This window comes from Nansenia antarctica (genome assembly GCF_963989245.1).
Source record: "Nansenia antarctica genome assembly, chromosome: 5".
NCBI lineage: Eukaryota > Metazoa > Chordata > Actinopteri > Argentiniformes > Microstomatidae > Nansenia > Nansenia antarctica.
Genome location: NC_137690.1, coordinates 54823845 through 54837649, shown reverse-complemented (window position 1 = coordinate 54837649; position 13805 = coordinate 54823845). Strand labels below are relative to the sequence as shown.

General features: G+C 43.3%; 1 protein-coding gene across 1 annotated transcript; it reads left to right on the top strand.

Moving 5' to 3' along the window:
• Positions 1-1253: 1253 nt before the first annotated feature.
• Positions 1254-4106, top strand: irx1b (iroquois homeobox 1b; the record flags this gene model as incomplete). The annotated part of the gene is made up of 4 exons (XM_080531755.1): positions 1254-1487; positions 2578-2817; positions 2926-3694; positions 4042-4106. The coding sequence occupies 4 exons, from the start codon at positions 1254-1256 to the stop codon at positions 4104-4106; spliced, it is 1308 nt and encodes a 435-aa protein (XP_080387881.1).
• Between the last annotated feature and the right edge of the window lie 9699 nt (positions 4107-13805).

The window sequence follows — 13805 nt, the reverse complement described above, 5'->3', positions numbered from 1 at the left end:
TGCATGAAAACATGCGCTGAAACGTGAAACATATTTAATATCTTCTGACAGTGTTAGACCGGACTGGAAAATATTTAAAATCTCATTCTCTTTCTAAAATTGTGTGAATCAATTAGAACCCTTGTTCAACAGGACATCTAACAATTTCAAAAATCTAAAATAGGCCTTCCCAAATGCATGACAATATCCCTTCACAATTATTTTTGATCTGAAATATAATACCAAATAGCTACATTTTCAAAAGTTCTGTCATGGAAAGTTCCACTTATAAGTTGTTTAAAAATCTAAATTCGAACGAATACTCTAAACATATGTATTCTTTTTGAAGAGAGAGCTGTTTTCTGTAGAGCTGTTTTGCGTATTTTATTTGTTTTTCGTCTTCGCATCTGTCATTCCCCTGTGGATCTTCGTGTGTCTCATATCTCCACCATCTCTCTTGCCCAAGCGATCTCTCAGTCTTCTACTTCCCCACTATCTATCTTTATCTTCAATCTGAATTCATCTGCAATATGCTTCACTGACTTCCGTCGATATACCCCCCGACATTCCGCGCGTATCTGTGGCCGGCCGTGTCGACGTTTCCCCCGGCCATCTGCTGTCCATTCTGTCCCCGCATAGCATACTTCACTTCTCTGCAGCGACAGAGAGAACCGTTACGTGCCGTAGTCCCAGAGGACAGCAAACAGTTATAGAGACTTTAGCACAATGCAGTATACGTAAAGCGTCAACAAGAATTTGGAAGAGTTTAAACGACATGCTAATTTGGATAGGTTAAATGTTATCAAATGTTATAGCCTAATCTTAAATGATTACTCATATTGTCCTGCTATATTATGTGGACCTTTTGCTACATGTCAGAGAAGTGATTACACTATTGCAAAAGAGATACATTACACACACACACACACACACACACACACACACACACACACACACACACACACACACACACACACACACACACGCACACACACACACGACCCAACCAATGCACTAATCGCTTGCCCCGGGCATAGGAGGGGCTTGGCGCTTAAGTAGCCTGCCAATCAAGCCGTCAGCTCCACACTGAGAGGGTCCTACCGGGAGAGAGAGAGGAAATCGCTGGTCGCTCAAGTGCCAAACTCATCTCTTCCGAAGGAGCTGCGCTGTCGGGGATAGGAGCTGACTGTCGTGATTTAGACATCCTAATCTTTTCTGGGAATTCCTATTTTCTCTCTTTGACGTACGTGAGAGAGATTTACGAGTCTCCGGACATGTCTTTCTCTCAGCTGGGTTACCCCCAGTTCTTAAGTGCCTCCCAAGAGGCTTACCGGGGCGACCGGACTGGGTCTGCCCTGGAAGGAGGCACTGAGAGCGGCGTGAATTCGTCCGTCACCGCCGCTGCAGTGAGTTCCATGTTGGGGATGTATGGGAACCCGTGGGCGGCGCAGAATTACAGCGCCTTTCTGCCCTACAACGGAGCAGACCTCGCCCTCATATCCCAAATGGTGAGAATGAATGACGTGTATTCTGGATCGCGATTTAAACTTGCCCGATTACGTTGTGAATGTGCATACAACTTTGAATGAGCAATGAAAGTGGATCAAAGTTTTCCCATAGCATCCCATGATGTGATTTTGAGTTTCATTGAGTTTCTCTCTGAATCGTTGTCGATGTGTTTGCACACAAATTATTAATGTAAGACATGTTCCTTAAGTTGTCCATATTTCAAATACCCGGGGAGCAAATAGATTGTTATATTCTGCATTCTGGTAACAGTTTACATAATTGTGTTGTTAATATGATCATCCAATATCAAATAAGTTATTTTAGGTCTATCTATCTATCGTCACTGCAAGAATTGTTAGGGATATTTTGACAATGCACATTTACATCAAAAAGTGGTAATGCCTTATTCCCAAACAAATGTGACCTCAGAAATATACATGTATTTAATTGTTTACAACGCTTAATGTCGTAATAGCATATAGCCAACTAATATATATTTAAAAATAAATAATAGCTGAAGTCTGAACATGCATTTCATAATATCGACTTCAGCACCACGAATAGAGACAAAATCGTGGTAGGCCTATATGCTTGTAAAAAAAAAATCCCAATGTAAAATACTTTTATTATTTGATAAAACAGACATTTGAACAACCAATTGACACCTTTCGTAGGCCTAATATAGCCTAAATATGATTAGCCTAAATGTTTAGATTTGGCTTTTAGAGAGAATTCATTAAAAGGGATATGATTTCAAATTTCTGTCACCGCAATGATATTGGACGCTTTGTAGACTGTTATGGACGACACATGTTAATTAATCGAAACATTCTTGAAACCAAATATGTCTCTAGAAAGACATAATTAGAATGTAAGACACATATGAACGAAACGCAAACTATGGCCACTTTAGGCCAGTGTAACATTTCAATAATGAAGGGAGGTTCTCAAACTTATATTTTACGTGATAACAATGATTGTCATCAATCGTTTAGGCTATTACACAATATAATACATTATTTATGAGAGATAACGATATTTTCTCTAAAATACATAGCATATTAAATCGTTGCCTCATGTGTCCCTCAGGGCTCGCAGTATGACTTGAAGGACGGCCCCGGAGCCCACCCTGGTCTGGCTGTCCATGCCGCCCCAGGGTTCTACCCTTACGGACAGTACCAGTACGGTGACCCGTCCAGAGCCAAGAGCGCCACCCGGGAGACCACCAGCACTCTGAAAGCCTGGCTGCAGGAGCACCAGAAGAACCCGTACCCCACCAAAGGAGAGAAGATCATGCTGGCCATCATAACCAAGATGACCCTCACACAGGTACCGATCTGTTATGATATATCCACACTCTGTGCAATATGCTCGACTGTCTATATTTCGCTTTTTTTGTCTGCTATATAAATAACGTCAATCCACTCATTCATGCAGGTGTCCACGTGGTTCGCAAACGCGCGCAGGAGGCTGAAGAAAGAGAACAAGGTTACGTGGGGACGCAGCGCGGAGGACAGAGACGGGAGGATATTTAGCAGTGACAACGAGGACGAGCCGGAGAAGCACGGGAGCGAGGATGAGGAAGAGGAAGAGGAGATCGATTTAGAGACCATCGATATCGACAGGTCTGAGGAGACCCGCGGGGATCAGAGTGCCGGGGAGGGAGAGGGGAAACTGGCGGCCGGGGACGCGTCGGATTCGGAGAGCTTAGAGAGCAAAAGGACGCTGGCAGCGGAATCCCTGAGAGGCATGGAGGGACCTATTTCACTTATCAAGGCTTCAGTGGGCAAGAGTGTGGTGGAGATTTCCCCCAATGGGCCAGGGTGTCTAAGGCCAGTACAGAACAAGCCCAAAATCTGGTCTTTGGCGGAGACGGCAACGAGTCCCGATAACTCTCACAAGTCCGTCCATGCTTCCCCTGCGCCTCACCCGGCCTCGACTCCGAGTCACCACCCGGCCCTGCTCCAGGGTCATGGAATATACACATGCCAGGTCGGCAAGATCCACAATTGGGCCAACGCAGCTTTTCTCAGCGCCAACTCTCTGCTGAGTGTCAGGTCACTGCTCGGAGCTAACCAAACCAACCTGCCTCTCCACGGCGCGCTTGTGCGTCAGGACGCGCGGGCAGCGCGGGCGTCGGGGGCGTCAGGGACAGAAGACGACAGTGAGGTGGAGTCGTCAGAGAGCTTCAGTCCAAAGCGAGATGGTAGTTATTATTATGTTTATGATTGCGTGTTAAATATGGCTAAACTCACAGTGAAGTGTTTTCGATTTCTCTCGTTTTCCCCTAACCAAATGTGTGGTCTGTTCCAAACATGTTTATATTTTTGTCATATTTTATAGCCTACTTAAGTCACGCAATATCTGTTTCGATTTACATTTGATTCAATTCTTGTGAAAATGGTCTTCAAAAGATTTTTTTTCTTTTTAAAACAAAACCAACATTTTCCTGAAGACATGCATTGCTTAAATCGAATTTCACTTGATTACAATGAAGACTATAGTCCAAAAATGTTTTTATAATTAATCTATATATTTATTTTCTGTCTGTAGATGAAGAGAGCGATCGCAGGCCTGATTCCCCGAAGTCACCATTTCAGTTGATCGTTGACAGGTAAGGCCTAAACCAGATGACTTTATATAATTTGTCATCCACATTTAAACCTAAAGGTAAATGCCGTTTCACCTGAATGACTCGATTGTCAAGGACCTCGCTCATAAATCATCTAAAATGACTTAATCGCCATTTTAACGCCTCACTAGGCAACGTCTAATGGCCTACGGGGGTGGAACGATCCCCATTGAGTTATCATCGTCCACGCAATTTAGATAATCTGCCACAATTTATTCACGTTCTCCCAGTGAATACACATATGTTGAGGAGGATATGAAATTGTCTGATAGCAATATCATTATGGGAAATGAATTATTCAATGTCACACTCATTTAAATTTCTGACCTTTGCATTTCTTCTCTCTCTCTTTATCAAAACTAGATCTCACCACGGCGCAACACAGCGGACTATGACTACCATTTCTACATTATGAAGAAGATAGATATCATCAAATAACGACTGGAATGATTATTTAACAAAGAACAACTTATTGAATAGTCTACTATTTTTGTGAGGGGAAACATACAATACATGCAAAATTAGTAAAAAAATATTGTTTAGCTTTCAATACAATGACACTTGACACAAGATTCGTATGTTCTGGATCAGAAATGGTTAGCTTTCTCAAAAAATATCTTGATTTACCATTTACTCGCGTCGTTTGTCTTTGCCGTGATATGTTTGTTTTTTATTTTATTTTCAATGAAAAGTTATCGAAATTTGTATATAGGATGAATTTGTATATAGAGTATATTTTTGAGAAATAAACTAAATCGTCGTTATAGATTTTGTTTTGTTTTATTTCTCTATTCAGAACATGGAATTCATCCATGCTGTAGATTAGACTATATTCACTATAGTCCACTATATAGTTAAATATATATTTATATAAAATGTGAACGACAATTCGATTGTGATAGCGAATATCTGAAGGCTATTTGGTATTTTCCACTCAAATTATTAAATTAGACTTTTCCATTCCATTATCCAGCCTTGACTATAGCGGCCTCCCTGGAATGTTTGTTTTCTAACAAAACTGATCGATCTGTAAGGACACCGCTGTAGCCTATACTGTAAACCCAACTGCGATTCGGTTCCAAAGGATCGCTCAGTCGAAGCCAGCGAAGAGCCCAAGATTCTCAAATTGTGGTTGCAGAACTGTGTGTAACCATCTCTGGTTCTGCTCAGCACTCAGCCTCCCGCTTTAATCTCGGATTAGCCTCCTCAGTGCCACTGATGCTGCCTCTGAAATATGGATCAGAGGAGAGGAAAGGTCAGCAGCCAGTATGGGGGCAGCACACAGGGGGCATCGGGGAATGGAGGGGGGACAGGGGGTCACACGATGAAGCCACCCTGACCTCCACAAGCGCAGTGTGTGTTTGTCTGTGTTGGTGTGTGTGTGTGTGTGTGTGTGTGTGTGTGTGTGTGTGTGTGTGTGTGTGTGTGTGTGTGTGTGTGTGTGCGCGCCGCACGCCTGTGTGTGAAAGAGAGAGAAAGAGTGAGAAAGAGAAAGAGGTGAGAACATGAATAGAAGAAGAGAATGAAAGCTCAGTTTCCCCTTCAAAGGCCAACCGTTTTATAAGTAATCAGATAAGAATGAGTCATTCACTTCTCCAGTGCAATACTCCTGGGTGGAGTGGAGTTGGATGGAGTGCAATGCTGTTGCCTTAGATGTTGATCTGAGATCAGTGTTGCGTGGTTCCTCCTACAGGTTATGGTAACATTTTTATTAGGGATAGCTGATCCCAGATCTGTGCCGACAGACAACATCTGCCTATAGCGAGGCCATGTAGGATACTTCTATCTTCCTGTGAACCTGACTCAATACTGCCCCCCTTCTATGTACAGAGGAGACACACCTGTCTGCTCAGACAGCTGTAAAGTGTCTCTGATTTGATTTGAAAATGATGTGGCCAATTATAAACAACAGTATATTTCTCAAGATATGAAAACATCTTTTAAGTCATCTTCACATAGCCCAGCAGCAGCATACAACTTTGAGTAAAGGATTAAAACATTTTCTTTTGCAATGTAACACTATGAACACTCATAACAGTTCATAGTGCGTTAAAGATCGTCTCTATATGCATGAAGGCTGTAGATGGATGCATGTGTGCAGACAGGTGCATAGAGAGTGTTACGGTCATGGTAACTGATATGGATGCCTATTAGAGATGATCTCTCCCCTGGGTGCAGTGGTGGCTTCCTTTCATCTATGGCCTTAACAACATCTGCTGATTTCGCAACCTTTCCTTCCTCCCTCTATCCCCCCCCCCCCCCCCTCTCTCTCTCTCTCTCCCTCTCTCTCCCTCTCTCTTCTGTCTCAGACAGGTATGCAGCAAAAATGAATCTGAATTTGACAATTGTTTCTGAAATGAGATCCCCCTCTGATTGCATATTTATAAAATACAATAACATGGGACCTTCTGTGTTTCCAGTAGAGGTAGTGTGTAACCCTCTGTTAGAGCAGTGAGTAATAGGTTTGGAAAAAGACAAGTGGCAGACTAAACCATCCATCTCGTTCAGCCTTCACCGCTGGAAATACACCTTCTCTCTCCACGCCACTTAGTATTCTAGATAGAACATACAAGGTGAGAAACTCTTGGGGTTTCAAGCTTTCACGGTGCTGGTGTGTCTGTGTATCTGTGTGTGTGTGTGTGTGTGTGTATGTGCATGTGTGCGTGTGTGTGTGTGTGTGTGTGTGTATGTGCATGTGTGCGTGTGTGTGTGAGAGAGAGAGAGAGGTGCTGTCATGTCCTCTTCCTCACCTGTCAGAGAGAGAAGCACCCTAAAACTTTATAACAAGGCAGCCTTGTTGGAGTGCAGGCCTGGGCCCATGCACCACTAACACTCATTACCTACACTAGAGCACGTTGACAGACTGAACCAGTGCTCATCTACACTTATGCTTCTATCAAACTGTGTATCCTATCATCTGTCCATCCATTTAGACAAACTGATTGATTGACGGCCACATACTAATTAATCTTGATTTCCATTCAAGAGAAGATTGAAAGAGACGGGGGGGGGGGGGGTGAGAGCGAGAGTGACAGAGCGAGAGAGAGAGAGAGATAGAGGAAAAGAAAGAGAGAGAGAGGTGGTGATAGTTTGGGGGTAGAGAGACAGAGAGACAGGTAGGGAGATAGAAAGAGAGAGAAAGAGACAGATAGAGACAGATAGGTGGTGGGGGGTAGAGAGTGAGAGAGATATAGATATAGAGAGAGGTGGTGGTGGGGGGGTAGAGAGAGAGAGAGAGAGAGAGAGAGAGAGAGAGAGAGAGAGAGAGAGAGAGAGAGAGAGAGAGAGAGAGAGAGAGAGAGAGCGTGAAAGCAGTCATTGATGTGAGAACCGGGTGGATGGGCGCCAACCACTCGAGGCCCCTCTCACTTGTGCTGCCAGCTCTAAGAGAGACTGCCATGGAGACTGCTACAGAAGAGACTATTACACACTCTCACATTCTTCTTTCACAATGCACTTCCTCCGCACTTGATCTTCGCCAAAAGGCAGAGAATGGATAAAATGCCGGTTTTCCACAAACAACAATTCACTCAAGTCATTGTTCCCCAAAGTGGGATAACTCCAATCTCAGGCCCGATTATTTCTCACCGCATTTGACATCAACGGCTGCTTCTCACAGTGTTTTCCAAATGATGGCTTGCAATTGATTCGTACTCTTTTTTTGGGTTCTAACTCGGTACTGGGTTCTAGCCCAGAAACATTGGTTTCGGTTCTGTGAACTGGGTGGATTACAAGTCTCAATGACCTGCTGTGCTGGTCTGACGTTCTCTATGGACTATGGAGTTTTAAAGTTATATCCTTCTTCAGACTCTCAGCTTGAATAGGGCCTTCATTGGTGCTTTGGTATTCCAATGTGGCTCTTTGGTGTGTTTTAATCCCTATTAAAGAGGCAGATTATGAGAGGGATTTCTCTTTGATTCGCCTGTCCTGCTGCTCTTTTCTGTCCTGGCACTCTCTCTCCCTCTCTCTTTGTATGTGTGTGTGTGTGTGTGTGTGTGTGTGTGTGTGTGTGTGTGTGTGTGTGTGTTTGTGTGTGTGTGTGTTTGTGTGTGTGTGTGTGTGTGTGTGTGTGTGTGTGTGTGTGTGTGTGTGGGGTGTGTGTGTGTGTGTGTGTGTGTGTGTGTGTGTGTTTGTGTGTGTGTGTGTGTGTGTGTGTTTGTGTGTGTGTATTCGAGGGTGTGTGTTTGAGTGTGTGTGTGTGTGTGTGTGTGTGTGTGTGTGTGTGTGTATGTGTGTGTGAGTGAGTGAGTGAGTGTGTGCGTGTGCTGGATATTTCAGAGGAGGGTGTGTGCTCTTTTCATAGTTAAAGTTGGACAATGACTACCACCATGTGCCTTGCCCCCCCCCCTTCTCTCACTCACTCACTCACACACACACACACACACACACACACACACACACACACACACCAATGCTCTTGTGATATCTGCACGTATCACAGCCTCTGGTCGTCTGAATAGATTTGTTAAAGGCCCCTGGTGGATGGGAGAGGTCTAGGCCCCGCAGCCTGGGCCTCGTGTACAAACCTATCCCCTTTAGAGGCACCCCGCAGGGGGCTAACTCCCTGCAGCTTCCCCTAGTCCTTCTCCACCCTCCACCACACTGAGATAATCAGGCTTATGTAAAGACGACGTGCTCTTTTGACAGTCATCAGCTCATCAGTGATCCAATCAAACCCAAATCGTGCATTGTTCCCCTTCAAAGTCTCTGAAATCCTCTGAGTGGGAGAGAGAGAGGCGATCCTCTTTATCCTGTCAATCACCGCTGGCATTCTTCCCCCTGTTGCCATGGCCTGAGGTCAGGGGTCATGAAAACAGTGAGTTTGAGCTGACTGGGAGAGAATAGAGGGGTTTCAGAGGAGGGTCTTTCAGCGCGGTAGCCATATTGGTCAGGGAACATAGGGGGTAAATGTAGACAAGTTAGAACTCTATAGTCATGCTGAGAGGGGCAGGGAGAGAGAAAGAAGGGAAAAGAAAGAGAGTGAAACAGAGGACCAGGGAACGAGAATGAGAGAGAAAGAGAAAGAGTGGGTCAGGGGAAGAGAAATAGAAAAGAAGGGGTCAGGGAAAGAGGGTATCTGATAACCAAACAGGCTTAGGAGAGCTCAACCCCTGGGGTCTCAGGGAAAAGAAGTCCTGACACATTGTCAGACTTTGGAATTAAAAGGGACAGCTCAGACTGCAGTGAAACGTTATTCACAGTACGTTCAACCGGCTGTACGTGTACAATGTACATGATCAACATATGTGACATGTGACATAATCATCGATGCTGCCCCTCCATCTCTGCTACCCGCCTGCATGTATGTCTTGTTTATGCTTCCAATGTGGTTGCTGTGACCTTTTTCTTTTCCCTTGTCCCCTTGTATTGTTTTTATTGCATGAACTGCATTGTTTTACATAATTTTTAAAAACTAATGTATTTTAGAGGGCATACTGACAAGTTGCCGGGGACAACAGCTGGAAATGAGTTTGCAGGCTAAAACTGCTCCATACTGCACAGTTAATTAATGGGGACTGTCCATGTAACTATAAACTAATAAACTAAACTAAACTAAACTCAACTCAACTAAACTAAACATGATGTGTGAAATACCTGACACAATACTTCTTGCAAAGGCAAGTATCAGACAATGAAATTACCGATAACATAAGACTGTCCAGCCAAGTTTATTATTCCTTAAAGGTATAGGTTTGCATGTTGAAAATCTGAAAACGTACAATCTGCTACATTTTCTAATGGCGACAAATACATACCCACAAAACGTACAAATTCTACGGCCACAACACTAGATTTTAGAAAGCCTCCTGTCTGGACCAAAACAGCACTCTCTAATGAACGTTCTATAGCATGCATCTCATTCGTTGATTGCTACCAATTTATAATTTTAAAGTTTTAAAGTTCAAATATACATACTGGACCTTTAAGACAGACACAGACACACACACACACACACACACACACACACGCACACACACACACACACACACACACACACACACACACACACACACACACACACACACACACACACACACGCACCCACACAAACACCGTTTATCAGATCTGACAGGGAGGGACACAATCTGGACAGGGTTAATACTCCATTAGCTTCTATTACCTTAAATGACTGGGGCAGATGATTGAGGATTCACATTACAGTGTGTGTGTGTGTGTGTGTGTGTGTGTGTGTGTGTGTGTGTGCGTGTGTGTGTAGGTGTGTGTGTGTGTGTGCGTGTGTGTGTGTATATGTGTGTGTGTGTGTGTGTGTGTGTGTGTGTGTGTGTGTGTGTGTGTGTGTGTCGTGATGCTTCCCTCTCTCACATTTGTCATTTCCCCGACAATCAATGAGACATAACATCAATTGTAAATATACTCCCTTATTATTACATGCTAAGAATGCATGTCAATGAAGGATAAGCAGGCCATTGGGTCAAATCCGCTGTTGTAAGGTTGTCTAAAGAATATCATTGTGTACACAATGTATACCTACACAAGTAAGCAAATGTTTGGCTTGTGGGCGATATCATAGGGAATTATCCACATGTATTATACCACAGAGATTAGTAGAATTAAAACCATTTGTACAAAAGAGAATCTCAAAATGAAAACTCATGGATAATTCAACAGACACATGCAGTAGTAGTTTACCAAGTACTGCTCCTTGGTTGGTGTTTATTGTGATTTTGCAGCTGTGTGGTTTGTTGCGGACAAACGCCAAACATAGTCACTTCCCTTAAGTGGTCACATTTAATATACAGAGAAAATAAATACAACAAAACCATGAAAGGATTGAAGAGATAAGTCTCGCCTCTTGTTCTCTTTCCATTCACAGTCTATAATCTCGGGTAAGAATATAAGAACAAGATTAAGTCAGTGAGTTCATGGTTGAGTGTTCGCATCGCTGGCTCCTTTCAGCCATTTTGAAACAATGTTTATCCACTAGTGTGTGATAGTGTAGCTGCTTAGCTTAGCTTACCACTGTGTGAGGACCACGAGGTGACTGAAAACGGGGCGTCTTTGTTCACAAACCATTCAGACAGAACAAAATATTTGAGAGACTGAGAAAAGTAAAGAGGGAGATTTACGATGTAGGGCGGGGTCTGGAATCTCGATAACATATTCATTATATTCTCCCGTCCCTTAAAGGAGCGAGGCGTAAGTTTGTTGGAAAGCTGCCACCTCTGGCCACACTGGCAAAACTCTGTTCCAAAGTTACTGTACGCTCCCGTAGAACACAACTGCCTGTAACAACATATGTGACACGGTCTGGTGAAAAGGTCAGCAAAGGTCAAAAAAGTCTTTTTTTTATGGGTTTTCCGTTTTTTTTGCCTATGACGAAAGTTTAAGTGTCAAAGTGCCCACTCGATATAATAAAGAACATTTTTAGGATCACATAATTTGTGAATTGAATTCACTGTATCGTATGCCGTAGGCTACTGGGTAGGTGATACATGGCTTGTAAACAGACTTACATTTTAGGATGTGTTCAAAAGCAAGGATAGTGTGATCATCTTATTATGTGTAGTTGTGTGTTTTTGATGTTCGATCAACATGTTGTCACGTGCTAAAAATGCAGTTAGATGTTCATAGCAATGTTCCTTTTTACCTACTAGCTACTAGCAGCTGTTTTGCGTGTGTTTTGAGTCAGAGCAATGTTCTCCAGTATTTGGTTTGAGGTGTACCAACATTCCAATAAGCATATCTTCTTCAACTATTTTCAGATTTCAATGTATGACACTTCATTTGAAAGCTTACAATCTGTCTTAATCTGAAAAACCCTATCCCTAACAGAACAATTACGGTGCCCTACTTGAGGACTTTGTCACCAGACCCTGTCACATATGTGTTTTCAAACAGAGTGTCAGATAAGACATTGCATTTTAGAAATTGCTTTTCGGGACCAAAACAACATTTCACAAACCAAATGATTCTTTCAAGGGATCACATTCCCTAATCGCTACTGATTTAACATAGTCATTATAACCATTAGGAACATTTCAAAAGCTTGAATGTCACATATTGCATCTTTACCTTTTATTCATCTCTCTGCTACTATAAGAGGACAACCATCATGACATGGGAAACAGACTGGACTGAACAGAAATATATTGTTAATTTAATAAATAAAAGTAGTTAATTGACTGTAATATTAACACTGAGTCATCCGTTGTCCTGATTAAGAGTTAAATACAAGCACATGAATGATACTATTCCTCATTAATAAAATGTTTCTATTTGTGAATAAAGTGAATAATTTATCCATCAGTCATTGCAAGAAAAGCAATCTCTGCTCAGGCCAGGGGCAGTCATAATGCTAGAAGAAGGAAGATTTTATTTGATTTTTTGTTTAGAGAAACTGAACAGGGGGATGGGGAGGTTTCAGGAGGGACAGTTAAGGTGTAGCCTGAGGAGATGGGTCTTCAGTCTACGGCAGAAGATAGTGAGTGACTCTGCAATCCTGACAGTGGCGGGGAGCTTGTTCCATGCATTACAATGAGCCCGTCCTCCGATTTCTGCCTCCACCAGTCTCCACTGATGTAGGTCCACTCAAATTCAGTAAGAGAGAAAAGTAATGTGGTTTGTATTTGTATACAAGAAATGGCTCTAACAGTTTGAAAAAGAAAAGCTGCCCATGGTCCACAGGCAGCACCCCAAATCCTTGTGAAACTATTTGGGGGTTTGATTAAGTGTGTCACTGTTCCTAGACACATAAATTCCTCAGAAGCTTTAATAGTGTGGCGGTTAGAGGCCACATCTTGAAGGCACAAAAAAGCAAAACATTTGACACAGAGCCAGGGCAGGTCTTAAGGAGTATTTTTAAGGAAAGGTCCTCACAAAGTATACCCCCCTGGTGGCCATTTTCAAAATGGCCACTAATTGCTTTGGGGCCAAGATCACACACATTTTGAATGGCTATACCAGCAGACCAATAATGGCTTACAATGTTTGTAGGAGTTTAAAAAAAGATAAATACTGAGTCCTTATGTAATGCAACAATCTTCTGGTGAACCTCTGTGTGCGGATAGTGATGAATGACTCCTTATATAAGGCCAACAAGTCCTACATGCACCCATGTTCAGCCCCCCAAAAGCACCATGAGCCCCTTACGGGTTGGGTAAGCACTACAGCACAAGGCCCTGGCTCACATGCCAGTAGTCAAAAGAGTTCCTGTAAAAATAAAACTCGACTTCACCTCAGGGCCCTCTGCCCGAGCGGTCGACGCCCTCCCGTACAGGAATGTACAGACACTGGGCGGGGCTACCATGCAACAAGCGCCTCCTGGCCCGTCCAAGGCATGATTGAAAGGTGCTTCAGCGAATGCGAACATGCAAGAGTGCAGTCCCGTAGCGATGGTTCCCGCTCCTCTCCTTCAGAGAACCTGGGTTATAACCCAACCAAACCACTGACAGATGGCACCCCCTCTCTCTGATTGTCTGTTTGTGGACATGGAATACCAACAGCCAGATTCCCGGAGGAGCAATCTGAGGAAATGATAGCGTCGCTTTTCTCACAGGAATAACCACGTCAGGAATGTTCCACGTTCCTGAAAGAGGCTCTCCAGGGACTGCTGTCACCCCTAACCCAAGCACCCATCACTCATAAACAGCGTGACTGTCACTGAATGTAGCTTGGTTCGGTGGTCATTTAAAGGCCTTACTATAACAGACAGGAATGGCCATAT